The sequence below is a fragment of the Heteronotia binoei genome, chromosome 21 (assembly GCF_032191835.1).
Source record: "Heteronotia binoei isolate CCM8104 ecotype False Entrance Well chromosome 21, APGP_CSIRO_Hbin_v1, whole genome shotgun sequence".
Classification (NCBI taxonomy): Eukaryota; Metazoa; Chordata; class Lepidosauria; order Squamata; family Gekkonidae; genus Heteronotia; species Heteronotia binoei.
Genome location: NC_083243.1, coordinates 134338827 through 134355357, shown reverse-complemented (window position 1 = coordinate 134355357; position 16531 = coordinate 134338827). Strand labels below are relative to the sequence as shown.

General features: G+C 42.2%; 1 protein-coding gene across 1 annotated transcript in view; it reads right to left on the bottom strand.

Moving 5' to 3' along the window:
• Positions 1 to 8466: 8466 nt before the first annotated feature.
• Positions 8467 to 16531, bottom strand: part of LOC132589831 (reticulocalbin-1-like) — a 29649-nt gene continuing 21584 nt past the window's right edge. The window contains exons 5-6 of the mRNA XM_060262587.1: positions 11271 to 11470; positions 8467 to 10906 (exon numbers count right to left, since the gene is read on the bottom strand). Of these exons, the coding sequence (XP_060118570.1) occupies positions 10799 to 10906; positions 11271 to 11470 (308 nt within the window). The 3' untranslated portion in view covers positions 8467 to 10798. The remainder of the gene's footprint in view (positions 10907 to 11270; positions 11471 to 16531) is intronic.

Below are 16531 nucleotides of genomic sequence, written 5' to 3'. Positions count from 1 at the left end.
CAGAACAATTACTTTCTGACCTTCAAACATAAAATAGCCTTGCAGACGGGCTTCTCCCAGTATTTTTTCCCTTGTCTTGGGGTAGAGAAACTGCATCAATATATCCCGCGTTTTTTCTTTGCGTGCCATTGCTAACGGCCCCAATCTTAGTGCTTTAGTAATGGCTGGAGACGCACCACCTTCCTGCTTAAAGATCCGAACTAACCATTGCAATAAGAAAGTAGCAAGATCCATATTCTCCTCTGCGTCCTCTCTGATCCTTCGAAATTTTAAATTCAGGGCTCTCCAGCGATTTTCCAATGTTATTATTCAAGTGTTGAGTAAAGATTCTTTTGCCTTTAAATGCTTTACTTCTGCTTGCAAAGATAAAGGTATTTCAGCAGAACGTTCCGCCATTTTCGATGTGATTTCTAGGTCACTAGCCACTTCATCAATACGTTTATTAACAGGTGCCAATAAGCCCGCCACCATTTTTGCAAAATAAGTATGAATGTCCTCCTGCAACATATTCAGATCTCTTCTACAAATTGGGGCATCTTCCCCATCCTCATATGGGGTATCGGTAGGGTTGCCAAGTCCAATTCAAGAAATATCTGGGGACTTTGGGGGTGGAGCCAGGAGACTTTGGGGGTGGAGCCAGGAGACATTAGGGGTGGAGCCAAGATCAAGGCTGTGACAAGCATAATTAAACACCTGGGGATTGGCAACCCAATCAGCAGTAGCACCTCCACGCTCAGGTGTACCGGCTTGGGGCGGGCCGTTGGGGACCCTGAACTCTTCCTACGTGCTTTTTTCACGCGTCGCCCTCAAGGGCACGGGAGAAGCGCAGCAACATGCACAATCCCCGTTCACCCTCTGGCATTCCCATGCCTCCCTCTCTCTCTCCCCTTTTGCAACTGGGGGGCGAGATCCAGCCCCACTGCCCCTTCCCTACTGGACGGGGGGGGGGGTCTCTCTTACCTGCCGTCTCCTCCCAGCTCGCTCGCCTTCGCCCCCGCCCCGCATCAGCCGCCCCGCCGCCTGCAGCCATTTTCCGCTTCTCCCTCAGCTGTTCCCCATGTGGGAACGAAGACGACTCACAGAAGCCCGGGTCCTGCTGCGGGGCATGGCGGGAAGCATAGCTCCCCGTCCGGAGCTCAGCCCCACAAGCCAATGGGAGGCGAGCGGCCCAGAGAACTACAAGCCTGGAAAGCTGCCGTGCTAGGCATGCTGGGAGTTGTAGTTCTTTCTAAAGCTGGGGAGAGGAATCGCAGAGCGGGGAAGGGAAGGGAAGGTAAGGAAGCGGAAAGGCTCAAGGCTGTTCCAAAAGGGGCGCCAGGCAGGGGTGGGTTGTTCTTCGCAAGGCCTCCCTGGCACTTTTTTTTTTTGCCATTGCGATTTGCAAAAGGCCGCCCTGCCTCCAAATGCCCCAAGAGCGAGTGGCACCAAAATGGCGCCATTTCCCCCCCAGTTCCGAATTTTGGGAGGGCGGGGGAGGAGGCTTCTATATCGGGGGGCCCCCGCCAGGGCGGGGGAGTTGGGACCCCTAGGTATCGGTAACGTTTTGCCCAGGCGCCATTTTAGGATCCGCAGAGGGAGAACAGCCCATTTGAATAGGGGGAGATCCTGGTATGAAAAAAATCTCTTACCAATTGAGAAGCTTCTACTGTAGGTTCCCCCCTGTTTTTGATCTTGGCTTTAGCTTTGGCCTTAGATTTGAGAGGTTTTCCCATCTGCAAAACAATTTTGAGTCCACATTGTAGCCGAAGCGTCTAGATTTAGAAGGGGAAGAGTTGGAGCTTCACTTAAACGTGTCTGCCATTGCTCAGCAATGCTCCCCCCCCTTTCTGCCTCTTTTCTATCCGATCAGGGTCCATAAGGCAGCAAACATTTAAAAATATAAATATTTCTCCATACGCACCCCATATGCCTTTCCCCTATGCACCCCAGAGAACACTACGTTCAGGGGCTCAAAATCTCCTTAAGATCCCTGGCCCAAAAGAAGCTCGATTGACCAGCACTAGAGGCAGAGCATTCTCAGTAATAGCGCCCACTTTGTGGATGCCCTCCCCAAAAACATCAGGGCCCTGTGGGACCTGCCACAATTCTGCAGGGCCTGTAAGACTGAACTATTCAAGCTCACCTTTAATGGTTAGGGGGAGGTGGCTATTACCTTCAGCACTGACAATCTCACTGAACTAATATAACGGAAATCAGAAGCTTGCTATCTTAGATTTTTAATATGTATGGAAATGTTTTATGTACTTAATTTTAATATGTTTGTAAATTGCTAATGTTTTTAAACTGTTGATAGCCACCCTGAGTCTGTCGGGGGAGGGCGGGATATAAATCTGATAAATAAATAAAAATATTTGAGCAATTAAAAATACATTTAAAATTATATAGTAATTCAGCTGAAAACATATACATAAACAACACCAGAAGGTTAGCCAATAACTGTTACTGGGGGCATGCCAAGCAAAACAAAACAGGAAGTCTTCATCTTCTGGTGAAAGACACCAATAGAGGGAGATAGACAAATCTCCCTGGAGAGGGACAGTATGAAACCATTTCATAAATACCTTACAAACTGTGGTTCAGATTAATTGGTTAGCAAAAACATCTGCACAGGCATAAAACTAACCAAAGTTCTCTCCAAACTAGCAAGGAAGAGGAAATAACCATTGAGAGGGCAGAAAGCCACCGGGCTCTCCTAATTCCCAAACCACAGAGAGTCAATTAAACAATGTTGCATGCATACTGGTCAGTCTGAACAAATAGAAGCTTAACATCTGCACTACAGCATTTTGTAAAGAACTTTGTCCTGGTTGCTCTAACAGACGACCTCTGAATGCAGCTGGATCGGGGTGGGTCGGCACTGCTGTTACTATTAGATCTCACAGCAGCGTTTGACACAGTTAGGAATCCTGAGATGCAGGCACACTTGCAAAGGCACTATGTCTGATTAAGAGAAGGTGACACTGTTCAGTTACTTATTTACAAGAATCAAAATGAATGATACAGATAAAAAGATATAAGAAAACAAAATGTTACTGGTGTACAACTGGCCATGTCCAGCTAGCCCGATAGAGCAACGAGGGACTTGGGATGAGGATGTGCAGGTTCTTCAAAAGATGCTTCTATTCTATTGGGTCCAAGTGAGCATTATGTTGCAGATGCCCATCCTGATGCACACTCACATCAGTTTTCACTACACCCATGGACTTGTTGGACTGCAGTATATGCATATGATCATATACAAAGCCGTATGGATCCATCCAAATTTGAAATATTCTTGTTGATTGTCACTTTACTTAAAAGGAAGCAGCAGTGGCGTCTGCCCCACTTCTTCCAATATTAAGATAAGTTTATTACTGACTTCAGGGGGAATCAGATCAGCTTCTGTGTTGCAAAACATAGAGCATTAAGGCAATCCTTATGTAGAAGTAATTAGATGAGTACATGCAGCATTTTCCCTTCCCTGTGGGACATATATACACCACCTTGACTGGAAATGGATGACATATTTAATCTGATTGAATTGTTAAATGGGACTGGAAGACAATGAACATTAGCTTCTTGGTATGTTTGGTAAATCCTAATAATTAAAACTGCATGTGCAACGATGATTAAGGCTATTCTAAATATCAAAAGGGAGAGCGACGCACCCTTGATGTGTCATGGCACTACAATAATGAAAAGCATTTAGTTAATGGAGGATCTGTGTCACAACAGTGAGCATACAGAACCTGCAGGTGGAAAAAATACAAACACATTTCCCAGCAGAATCTCATATCACAAGTCATTAGGAAAATCTGCAATAACTGATGAGATAGGCACAAAATGGATTTCTGTATTGCTGCACTGAATCATGGCTCCCAGCAATTAATGCTTTTTGTCATGTTAAGCAGATAAATAATGCTATCTGACATTACAGTATTTCACATTACAGTAAAATTTTGTAGCATTTGCTTATAATTGGACTTGAAATATGTTACCTAGGAAAAAAAATGTGTATCTCTGGAACAGTCAAAGCCCATTAGAAACCTTCAGCTTGAGAAATCACAATGTTAACAGTTATATCCCCTAGCAAAGGTTTGCTTTCCTTAAATAGTGTTAAATTTAAACCCAGGAGCCCTAGTCTCTTTTAGAGTTACTCTTCCTCAGTGCATTGAGATTGAAAGGATAATTTAGTGCACATAGTCGCTCAGCATTAGCAAAGTTGCCGAAAGCAGCCAGGAGGAGCAAGACAAACTGCATGCATATGTAGGGTTCTATGAATAACATGTTACTATTGTCCAACAGAAGCAGATACTAAGAAGTATTGATTACCCCAATATTTTACTATTAGTATAAGTTGGATGTTTCATTTACTCACTTTATCAACATGTTAACAGTCACTTCACATGACTTGTCAACTTTAGATAATTCCACAGACCTGTATCAACTATGATACTTTACTTAAGAGAATAGAGTCTAGGTCTCATTTGAACTGCTACCAACTTCTATACTTTTGGCCAAGATCCAAAAAGACATCTGTGCTTACAAAATGCCTTTTTTGTGTGTATGGAGGTGGGGAGATAGCTATACTGGTTTTCCTTTCCAATGGCAACTAGGGGTATGTGTTCAATTAAATCTGTTGGGTTTTGGCAACTTCACTTCCTGGAGTCATGAGTTGTTTGTTTATGAATGCTGATGCTTAGCTGTTCTGGTGGTAGGGCCAATGAGCAAGTCTGCAAGTACTTCCCGCCAGAAGCTAGGCGCCAATATGCATATTAACCTGTGTTGGTAAACTCTAATTAGGTAATCAATACATTGGGGATGGCCTAAGGAGAAAGCATTGGGTTACAGGTTTTACAATCCTTTGTTCGAGCCCTGGATCACACACCAGTTGCTGTTTAGACCTCAGAGAGTCAACATGTAGTTAGAGAAGACAGATAGGATGTTAAATCCTTTTCTTGTTTTGTAGGACTCCAAGTTACCCTTTCCTCACTAGATAAATAAAGATTACTTTGTTAAAGCTAAATGTGTGTTGCTGACTATTTTGTGCTCTAATCTGCATTACTTTGCTAAGGAAATCCTAACAAAATCTAAATTGAAAAAAATAGCCAAAAAAATACTTTATTGGGATTTTTCTGATATTCTTTCAGATGGATAGAGATCTGAAAAGGCTGGTTCCCAAAAAATATTCTGGATTTTTAAGCGCTGCTGGATAGCTGAAGTTAAGGGGCTTGGAGAAGGTGTTTAAAGGGATTGTAGTCCCTTCATACACCTTTGGTGCATACTTGCATGACTTGGAAAAGGCATTTAAAGGGACCATAATTCCTTTAAGCACCTTTCCCCCCTCCACTAGTTTCAATGGAGGACGGGAGCACTTTCTTTGGGGCCCATAGAATTGGACCCCATGGTGCAATCTTTTTGAAACTTGGGGCAGGGGGTTGAACAGAGGCACTAGCAGCTATGCAGCAAATTTGGTTCCTCTACCTCAAACAGCATCCCCAGAGCTCCAGATACCCCCAGATTAATTCTCTATTATACCCTATGGGGACCATTGACTATAATGGCCCCATAGGGTATAATGGAGCAAAAAAAATCAGGAATCCTGAATATTTACTGGATCAAAATACCATACCAGTATTGGGATTGGGGAATATCAAGAAATACTTATATTTTTGAGGTGCAATATGTTCAAACTCCCCAAAATTCATTCTTTCTTTCTTTCTTTCTTTCTTTCTTTCTTTCTTTCTTTCTTTCTTTCTTTCTTTCTTTCTTTCTTTTTCTTTCTTTCTTTCTTTCTTTCTTTCTCTCTCTCTCTCTTTCTTTCTGCATAGCCCTAGTGGTAACCTGTCTAGCCTTATGGAATGTTACCATACAGAGCTTTCCAGTTTTCAAAGGAAGCATTTTGGGGATCATGACCAACTGTGATGGGAAAGTGATGAAAATATATCCTGACTGCATCATCCTCCAGCCTGACATATAAATGATAAAACACTTGACACTTTGCACTATGCATTATTACACAACATTGGTTCCTTCCTTCACTTTGAATTGATTTCCTTGGACCAGATTAGGAAGGTAATTCTTATCAATTTGGCACTAATTAATATAACTCAATTCTATGTGTTTGGGTTCTTTTCCAAACACTCTCTGTGGAAATGTTATTACCAGGCTTCTGTTGAATTTTTTTAGATACACAATTGAACTACCATTTAGAATATGTGTACCTGTCTTGGGCAGAAGGTGATTTCAAATGAGGCCTCCTAAGCATATCTCTGCCTAAAATCACGTTAAAAGCAAGATCTCAAATAGGTATTTTTGAACATATTTCTATCTATTAATTCAAATATTATAAAGATTATACTAAATTCAATAATGAATTTTTCCTCCCCCTTTTTTCTTCAGCACAATTCCAACTTAGTCCTATATTAATTACTGTAATATTTTTGCAGTGTCTGGAGCCATTGTGTAATTATTATGACCACTGAAGATGGCCATAAGGCCAAAACATGTTTTGTCAGTGGACTGCTCTGGAGTTCCTAGAGAATGGTTTGAAATCGAATTGTGCTATTTGTTAAAACTAAGCAGGTAACAACCTGGTTAGAACCCGGATGAGATTGTTAGGTTGGTTTCACTGTGAAATTGACATGATTCCATCTCATTGTCAAAAAAACCCTCTTGAGTTTGGTCCATCTTTGGGCTATCAGACAGCCACCCTTGAAGTGGCAGGATCCCAGCAGCAGCCCGTGATTGCCCATTCACACTGCTAGCATGGCTTAACCACAGACCCACCACAGAAAGGGTTGTTTTTTTTTAAATCCCCTGTGTGTGCACTCAAGCAGAGATGCATACAAACGCTCCTCGGAGAGGGGTTAGGAAAAAAAACCCTCATACCAGAAACGGCTTGGCACAATCACACAGCTCTTCCACTTATGAGTTGTGCCTGTGTGTTCAGACAGCTGCTAATTATGTGACCTAGATGAGATTCAGGGGAAACTACCAGGAAAATCCAGATGTTTTAATCCAGATAGGAGGCATCTGGAGACAGAGTGAGAATGGGTGTGGCTCGGAGGGCAGATGTGCTTGTGTGATCATGCGCATTTAATCTGAATGGGAGATGGGAGTAGATCAGGCCAAATCTCTTGTTTGAAACCACCCCTAGACTCTGAGAATCAATTTATACATTACAGTTTTGTTTTACTCCCTGTGTACATACATTGTGAAGGGGAGATCCATGTGTACAAGCATGCAGTAGGCATGCACAAGGCAATCAAGTGATCCTGGCATGGATCCAAAATTTGTGGTTGAGTTTAGTATCTTAGCCAATTATGGTTTCTACCACCCTGTGAGGATCAGTATTCTTGCTTCCTACACATGATGGGTATGGAGTTTTACAGGAGGGAGCAGCAGATGGCAGGTAAATTTGTTCTCTTTTCCTCCGTTGCATGACAACAGGCAGAACAACACTCTTTTAAAAGATGTGCTATTTACCTCCCTAGGTATCACTGGCTTTTAAAATAGCTTATTACTTTTATAGTACTTTACAGAAGATAGTCAAGAATGAGGCATATGGCTTTGCTGACAGCTGTCGCACCACAAAATTGCAGGCTGTGCCCAACGCTATGTAGGCACGTGACCTGCACAGACCATTGATGTCCTGTGAGCACAGGCCAGCTCTGAAAGCCCTTGCAAGATGGTGCTGGCTAGTCAGCAACCATGAACCTGTACTGTGTTGACCTTACTACCTCTTGGCTCCAAGGCCACTACACAATGCACACCAGTAAAGAAGTGGAGCCCTTGTCCCCTTGAATTGCCATTCCACAATGGCATCCATTTATTTTGTCACATATCACTGGCTACCCTCATTGGTGGACTGTGCTAGAAACTTTCCTTATCAGCACTGAAGTTTTAGCTCTCACTGGTGATCTTGCAATGTGGCTCTCCAACAAAGATAAACAATGTATTTTCTCTAGTATGAGAAACATGAGCCCTATGTGACCATTGGGTAGGGCAACAGGACTTCTAAACTATTACTTCCTGTTTTTGAACAGGAACAAATACCATGACACTCTAGGAATTTCAATCTCTATGTGACACCGAAGCATTGATAGATACCATTCTCCCAAAGCTGCTCGACTGGGAGGGCAGGGATAGGGAGCAAGGGCAGGGGACATTTACCTGGTAAATGGAACTGGTAAACGGAACCCCTAGCTTTACAGTTTACAATTATAAGCAGCAAAACAGAGTGTAGCCTTGTGGCAAATACAACTGCAGTGAATGATCTTAATTAGGTCTGAGCTACTCAGTGAAAAAAACAAGACATAAAAACACATAACTGATTTGGTTTCTGATGCTGTACTATTGTAGGGAACTAGAAGCACAATTTTCAACAACAGCACCAAAGAAATCAGATGTGTTTCTTCAGCAAATAAAATACCTAGGATTCAACAAAAATTCTCTAAAAAGTGTCACAATTACAACTTTAAGATCTTCCAAGTATCCAAAAGATAGTTACATGTTTATTGTTCATACCTTCAAGTCAATACAGGTAAAAATACATTTGTACATGTAACAGCTCATAGGTATTATGAAATGCAGCAAAGCTTAAATGCGTGTACTAGCTGAAGATCTTCTTAAAGTGGCAATGCGTCTTTCTCTTTTTGCACACATGCACACACACACACACACACAGAACAGGAACAAACAGAAGTTTATGCCACACACAGCCTCTCCTTGTGAAACAGAAGAAAGTGCAAAGGCTCTTAAGTCTCCAATAAATGGTAGAGCTTGGAAATGTGTTAAGCTTTTCTTTCCAGTGTGGAATTACCATTATCCACATGGAACAAACAATTCAGAAAAATCTCATTGCTTTACCAAAATGTGTGACAAATATAGAAACTAGCAGCTCTGCTCTGGATATGCATTTGAGCAGAAATGTGTCACAGAGGCTGGTGACACTGTTACATGAATGCTTCTGAAAAATGTGTTGGTTCTCAATGAAAACTCCTCTGCATGAAGGCAGACAGAGAACACATAGAGCTCCCCTACTACAAGAGCTTCTTCATTTACTGCAGTGGAAAGAGAAGTTCCACATATATAAGGAACCATGCATACAAAGTGGAAGTGAATGGCTATCACACATTACACAAGAACGTAGATCCCAAAATCTGTCAGCGAAAGGCACTGAGGGTTGTGAGTCCTTCCTAGACTCCCATTTTGCAAGCAGTCCCAAACTTGGAAGTATTGATTCCTGAGGTTATTGGACCCACAAAACAGACTGGAAGACTGCAGGGATGGGGGTAGGGGCTGGGGAAATCACAGTCCTGTATCTTGTGGCAGCAGAGCTGCTGCTTGTGGAGAAAACAGAACAAGGTGTTTTATCTCCACACCCTCAAAGCAGTTTTCCCTTTCCTGTGTGGATGTTAGTCTATGTGGGTCTCAAAACACATGAAATCAACTTTTCCAGGTCAGATGGAACTACCGGGGGAGGACAGTGTGGGAAGGATCCCTGATCTTCCTAATAATAGGTTACAAAATCCAATCCAAGCTGTGTGCAGGAGCAGGGTTAATGTAATTTGTTCTAAGAATCCTTCCATCCACAGATTAACTTCTTTTAAATTGAAGGATAGTTGGCTTCAGATGTTAGCATATTTTACCAATTAGCAGATTTAAATTTGACTATAGTGTAAACGGACCCTTAGTGAAAAATAGCTGTCCCAAACTACACGTTAAGTATTCAAAAGACTGTTTACTAATCCCCCACCCCAAGCTATTCTTCACATCATTCAGCACCACTAACCCCATTATCAATGGGGGGGATAATTTCAAAAAAAGCTATTTCTCTTTGTACTTGCAAAGATGTGATGGTTATATACTTTCCTTTTTTCCCACAGACCTCGTTAAATATGCATTTTCCCCTTTCTTTCAAAACTGCGGACTTTATCATTGTTTTATTTTCACAAATACAGAAATAAAATAAAGATGTCTAACCCCATCCCCCAGCTGTCAGTGAGTCCTATGATGTCATCTGTCTAAAGGGGAATGGGTGTTACTGCATTAACTATTTTTCAGCTGATGAGGGACACCACAAGTGCAGCAGTGGGCATTCATTCAGGTCCTGGCTCCAGAAGGAGGAGGAGGAGTTGGTTTTATACCCCACCCTTCACTACGCAAAGGAGTCTCAAAGAGGCTTACACTCTTCTCCTCACAACAGACGCTCTGTGAGGTAGGTGGGGCTGAGAGAGCTCTGACTGACCCATGGTCACCAAGCTGGTTTGGGAATAAAAGGCAGGTGTACACAATCAGTAACTCATTTGTTGCTGGACTCTACTTCAAACTTTAGATGAGAATCAAATGTTTAAATGCACAAGAAAAAAATCCTTGAACACAAAAAATCCAGCACATTAGGGAAAAATCCTAAACTTGAAATGTCAGTTTTCAGTGTGCAAGGAGGCTATTTACATGAGGGGACATTCAAAGTATACAACTTAAAGTGGAAGCGGCACAACCCTTAAATACACATATTATGTGAGTCTGGAGATCCCATGTTTGCCTCCAAGTCTCTCTCATTTCGGTGAGAATTCTAAGAGCATTTATTTCGAGTTGAAGTATGAATATAGCAGAAACTGTACTTTGGGAACTGCTTTCACCACATTATCGACATAGACATGAAATTAAAAAAAAAAGTGGCAGCAATTACTAACAGAACTGCTTTTTGGGGGGAATACTTGGGAAAAAATCAGGTAACATACACAACCAGTTACTTTGGAAATGTACAGAAAACCAGCCCTAAGGCTTTGCTCTATTTGCTTTCCAAAGAATATCATAGCTCATCATGGTTTTTTGTGAGATCTTCACCATAATTTGTAGCTTGGCTTCCAACAAACATGTTCCAGTTGTCTAGGATCTCTTCTTTGGTTAACATTTGATCCTGGAAAGTTGGAAAAAAGCAAAACCTTTATAAGAGACATAAAATATCAACCAGCCATTAAAGGCTTTGGTGCTGTGCCTAAAAACAAAAGTTTTCCACTACAATGTACATTCTAATCTCTGAATAAATATAAATAAATACTCAAATCATTTAGGTTTAAAATGTATACCTTTCTGAATACGCTGTTTATTTTTGTTTTCTAAATTCATCAACATCCCTGTATTAACAAGTTATAAATTTCCATTCAGTGTCTATCACGATTGGAAAGTATTAAAGCTGAACTACTGGCAGTCTGACATTATGCAAAAAAAGAAACAATGAGACTAATAATATAATCCATGAAACCTGCAAGGGAACTATGTACCTTGTCAACATCTGATTCATAGACTAAGTGCCTGGCTTCAGCTTGAGCATGATCATAGTCTTGTGGAAGGATCCAGTGCTGAATTTCTTCTTTATCCATCTTCCCATCCTTGTTTAGATCACGAAAATCCGCAAATTGTTCACGCTCAGTTATTACCCAGTCAGGTTCTGGACCACCATCTTCATGTGCAAACATATCAGCTAGAAGCAGAAAACTGGAAATTTTACCTGCTGTCTTGGATACGGTACAGGTTCATAGCTGTTTTAAAGGATTTTTGATGTTGATTTGCCTTCTACTATTTATTGTATTTGTCTTTCTGTTGTAAACTGTCCTGAGCCCTGCTTCAGGGAAGGGCACCTAAAAACTGAATCTAATCTTCGGCAGGCTTCTCCTGGCCCTTTAGGCTACACTAGGCCTCATATTGAGACACCCTTGAAGAGCATTGTGGCCTGAGAGAGAGCCAGCTGTCCTCCATTCGGGCTATTCTATTCTATTCGGACTGTTCAGTATTCTATCTACACCATGATTAATACAACCCAGGGTAGCTTCTTACCTAGGATCTGCAACCCTGATTTGATTACAGTAAATCTTGCAAGGCATGGTTGTTGTTAGGTACTGTTCTGAAAAGGTGGCAGAGTTTGGGAGGGAAAACTAGCCCAGAGGTGGTGGAAACTGGAAGGAAGGCGTAAATAGGCCTGGTTGGAAAGGGGAGTTGTTGTCTCTGGAAAGGTTGCAGACAGAGGAGTGCTTTCTGGAAAAGCTGCAACAGGAGGGCTCCCTCACCTTAATTAGGTGGTGAGTTTTTGGAATTACTAGCAAGGAATGTCCAGTTAGTTGCGTCAGGCTGTTTATTCCTTTGCACCAACCTTTACTGTTTTTTTTATTGACTATTGCACTGAAAGTCTTTTATTACCCACCTATTGTTTGAGCACTATAAATAAACTGTTGTTATTGTTAAGCTGCCTGGGTCCTCACATCAGCTTGGTCATGGTTAAAAGGTATCTGTTAATAAGGAAGACAGGGGTCGGATGGGTGCTCTGGGCCCCCAAGACAGACCCATGCCAGAGTGGTGGCAGCCAGTAGAAGGCCCTTCCTGGTCCCTTGCTGTGTGACATAAGAGAAGCCATGTTGGATCAGGCCAATGGCCCATCCAGTCCAACACTCTGTATCACACAGTGGCCAAAATTTTATATATATATATATATATATACACGCACACACACATACACACTGTGGCTAATAGCACTGATGGACCTCTGCTCCATATTTTTATTTAACCCCCTCTTGAAGCCAGCTATGCTTGTAGCCGCTACCACCTCCTGTGGCAGTGAATTCCACATGTTAATCACCCTTTGGGTGAAGAAGTACCTCCTTTTATCCGTTCTAACCCGACTGCTCAGCAATTTCATTGAATGCCCACGAGTTCTTGTATTGTGAGAAATGGAGAAAAGTACTTCTTTCTCTACCTTTTCCATCCCATGTATAATCTTGTAAACCTCTATCATGTCACCCCACAGTCAACGTTTCTCCAAGCTAAAGAGCCCCAAGCATTTTAACCTTTCTTCATAGGGAAAGTGTTCCAAACCTGTAATCATTCTAGTTGCCCTTTTCTGCACTTTCCCCAATGCTATAATATCCTTTTTGAAGTGTGGTGACCAGAATTCGAAATGATGTATTCCAAATGAGACCGCACCATCGATTTATACAGGGGCATTATGATACTGGCTGATTTGATTTCAATTCCCTTCCTAATAATACCCAGCATAGCGTTGGCCTTTTTTATTGCAATCGCACACTGTCTTGACATCTTCAGTGAGTTATCTACCATGACCCCAAGATCTCTCTCTTGGTCAGTCTCTGCCAGTTCACACCCCATCAACTTGTATTTGTAGCTGGGATTCTTGGCCCCAATGTGCATTACTTTGCACTTGGCCACATTGAACCTCATCTGCCACGTTGACGCCCACTCACCCAGCCTCAACAGATCCCTTTGGAGTTCCTCACAATCCTCTCTGGTTCTTACCACCCTAAACAATTTAGTGTCATCCACAAACTTGGCCACTTCACTGCTTACTCTCAACTCCAAATCATTTATGAACAAGTTAAAGAGCATGGGACCCAGTACTGAGCCCTGCGGCACGCCACTGCTTACCGTCCTCCACTGTGAAGACTGCCCATTTATACTCACTCTCTGCTTCCTATTAATTAGTTTTTGATCCACAAGAGGACCTGTCCTTTTACTCCATGACTCTCAAGCTTACTAAGGAGCCTTTGATGAGGAACTTTATCAAAAGCTTTCTGGAAGTCAAGGTAAACAATATCTATCGGGTCTCCTTTGTCCACATGTTTGTTCACCCCCTCAAAAGAATGTAACAGATTAGTGAGACAAGATCTTCCCTTACAGAACCCATGCTGAGTCTTCATCAATGTGCCTACTCATTCTGTCCTTGATAATGGTTTCAACTTTCCCGGTATTGAAGTCAGACTGACTGGCCTGTAGTTACCAGGATCTCCTCTGGAACCCTTTTTAAAGATGGGGGTGACATTTACTACCTTCCAGTCCTCAGGAACACAGGCAGATTTCAATGAAAGATTACATTTTTGTCAAAAGATCCACAAGTTCAACTGAGTTCTTTCTGAACTCTTGGATGTATGCCATCCGGACCTGGTGACTTATTAGTTTTTAATTCGTCCATCAGTTGTAGGACCTCCTCTTTTGTCACCTCAATCTGGCTCAGGTCTTTCAACACCCCTTCCAATAGAAGTGGTTCCGGAGCAGGCAAACACTTCTCATCTTCCACAGTGAAGACGGAGGCAAAAAATTCATTTAGCTTCTCAGCCATTTCCCTATCCTCCTTCAGTAATCCTTTGACCCCTTGGTCATCCAAGAGCCCCACTGCCTCCCTGGCTGGTTTCCTGCTTCTAATATATTTGAAGAAATTTTTATTCTTGGTCTTTATGTTTTTTGCAATATGCTCCTCATAGTCCCTTTTTGCCTGCCTGATCACAGTCTTGCATTTGATTTGCCATTGCCTGTGTTCCCTTTTATTAATTTCACTTGGGACTAGCTTTCCACCACTTAAAGGAGTCCTTCTTACCTTTTACAGCTTCCATTACTTTGTTTGTTAACCATGCAGGCCTTCTCTTATACCTGTTTGTACCTTTCCTAACTTGTGATATATATTTTATCTGTGCTTCTAGGATTGTAGTTCTAAATAGCCTCCAAGCTTCCCCAAGGGTTTTGACTGTATTTACCTTTCCTTTCAGTTTCCTCTTCACATGCCTCCACATCTCAGAGAATTTACCCCTTTTAAAGTTAAACGGGGTTGTGCTGATCTTTTGGGGCAACTCCCTATTTATACAAATAGTGAAATCAATAATGTTATGGTCACTGCTCCCAAGCGGTGCGATCACTTTTACATCTCTCACCAGGTCTTGGGCATTACTTAGGACCAAATCCAGGATCGCCCCACCCCTGGTAGGTTCTGATACAGGGGCATACCGGGAGAGGCAGATATGTGGGTCCCTGGCCGCTAAGGATCCTGAAGGTCAGAAACAGCAGCTTGAACCAGATCCAGTACTCCACTGGAAGCCAGTGCAGTTCATGCAGCTCAGGTTGGATATGTGCCATCCAAGGGGTCCCTGTTAAGATCCACACAGCTGCATTCTGGATCAGTTGGAACTTCCAGGTCAGGCACAAGGGTAGGCCTGCATAGAGTTAAGTACTGTAGTCTATCCTGGAGGTAACCATTGTGTGGATTACTGTGGCTAGTTTGGAGTGAGACAGGTAGGGGACCAGTTGCCTCAGCTGGCACAGTTGTAGAAATGCCACTTGGCAACCTTCACAACCTGGGCTTCCATATAAATGAGAACTGAGACTTCTGTTCCCTCCTTTGCACCAGCCACATAGGCGCCCTAGTTCTGTCCCTCAGATCTTATGTTTGACACTCCTAGACTATATTATGCCTCATCACTGTGACATGAGAACATATGAGAGTCATGGTTCTGGTTCATTATCCAGGCAATGACAGTCCTGATATGGTGGAGAAGGATTCATTCCATATCCTCAAAGTAATGTGTCACGAGGATGCTCCAAGCAAAGGCCTGTATGTGTTAATGTTGATTTGCATGGTCTTCTGCATCTCCTTTCTTGATAGAGAATAACTACGTAAAGCAACCAAGTGCAAAGGTCTTCATGCTGAGTATCTGCACTGCATATTATGTGCATAGTAGAAGAGAGAGGTGCATGCCCACTTTTCACAGTGATTGTGGGTGTGTGCATAAGTGTCAGAACCCTAATCTATCTGTACCCTTTATAAAAGTGTGACTACACGTCTCAAGGGTGAAAAACATCTCATTTACTATTCTATCCAGCTCTTATATATGTTGTAGACAACTTGCTTGGATCTCTTCTTTGGCTTATATTCCTAAAGCTGTATTTGCTATAACATTGATGTAGCATTTTGATAAGAGTCTATGTTGTTTCATCACCTTTGCTATCTATTTCATCTGACAGAGAAACATTTTGATAAAATGTAAAGGAGACTAGTAAAGGAGAACTTTGGCCCTGAATGCCTCTCACTAGTGAGTTTCTTCTAAGACTGTAGAAGACAGAGAGTCACAGCTCTTTCAAGATCCCCTCTTAAGATGCAAATGCAATCCTTTATGCTAGGTTCAGAAGTAGGGGAAGAAAAAGGACCCAGAGCATCTTGTATCTGCCAGCAAGTGTCTGTGTGGATAACATCAAAAGTAAATGAGTATGACTGGGACAATGAATAAAAGGCACAAAGAAACTTAGGGAAACAAAAATCACCTACATGAAACTCGACAGCTTTCAGAGAGGCTTTTAAGAAGAAAACCCTCTGTGCAAGAGAAGTACATCTTGATTAATTCTCCCATTAACTCCTAAGCACTAAGTACTCTGGAGCAAAGGCCCATGGTATTTTAGAAATGCAAGAAGACTGGGAGCAGTCTATTTCATTGTTATGCATTTAGAACATTCCTCTTTTATGCAGTATATAGGGTTGGTAGTACCCTCTCTCCACAGAAATATCTTTCTACCATGAGGAATGGAGGCCCAGTCCTGCTACCAGTCAGAATTGGTCTTCTAAGAACATTCATATGCATACATTTCCCATGACATTTTTCTTTTTCAGCCCCCCCAAAGCAGTCTTGGAATGCTGAGAGTTTAAGCAAAGACACAGCAAGTGGTAGGGTTGTTATACTTTTCTTCTGACATTTCCCCACCCTTTTCCCAACAA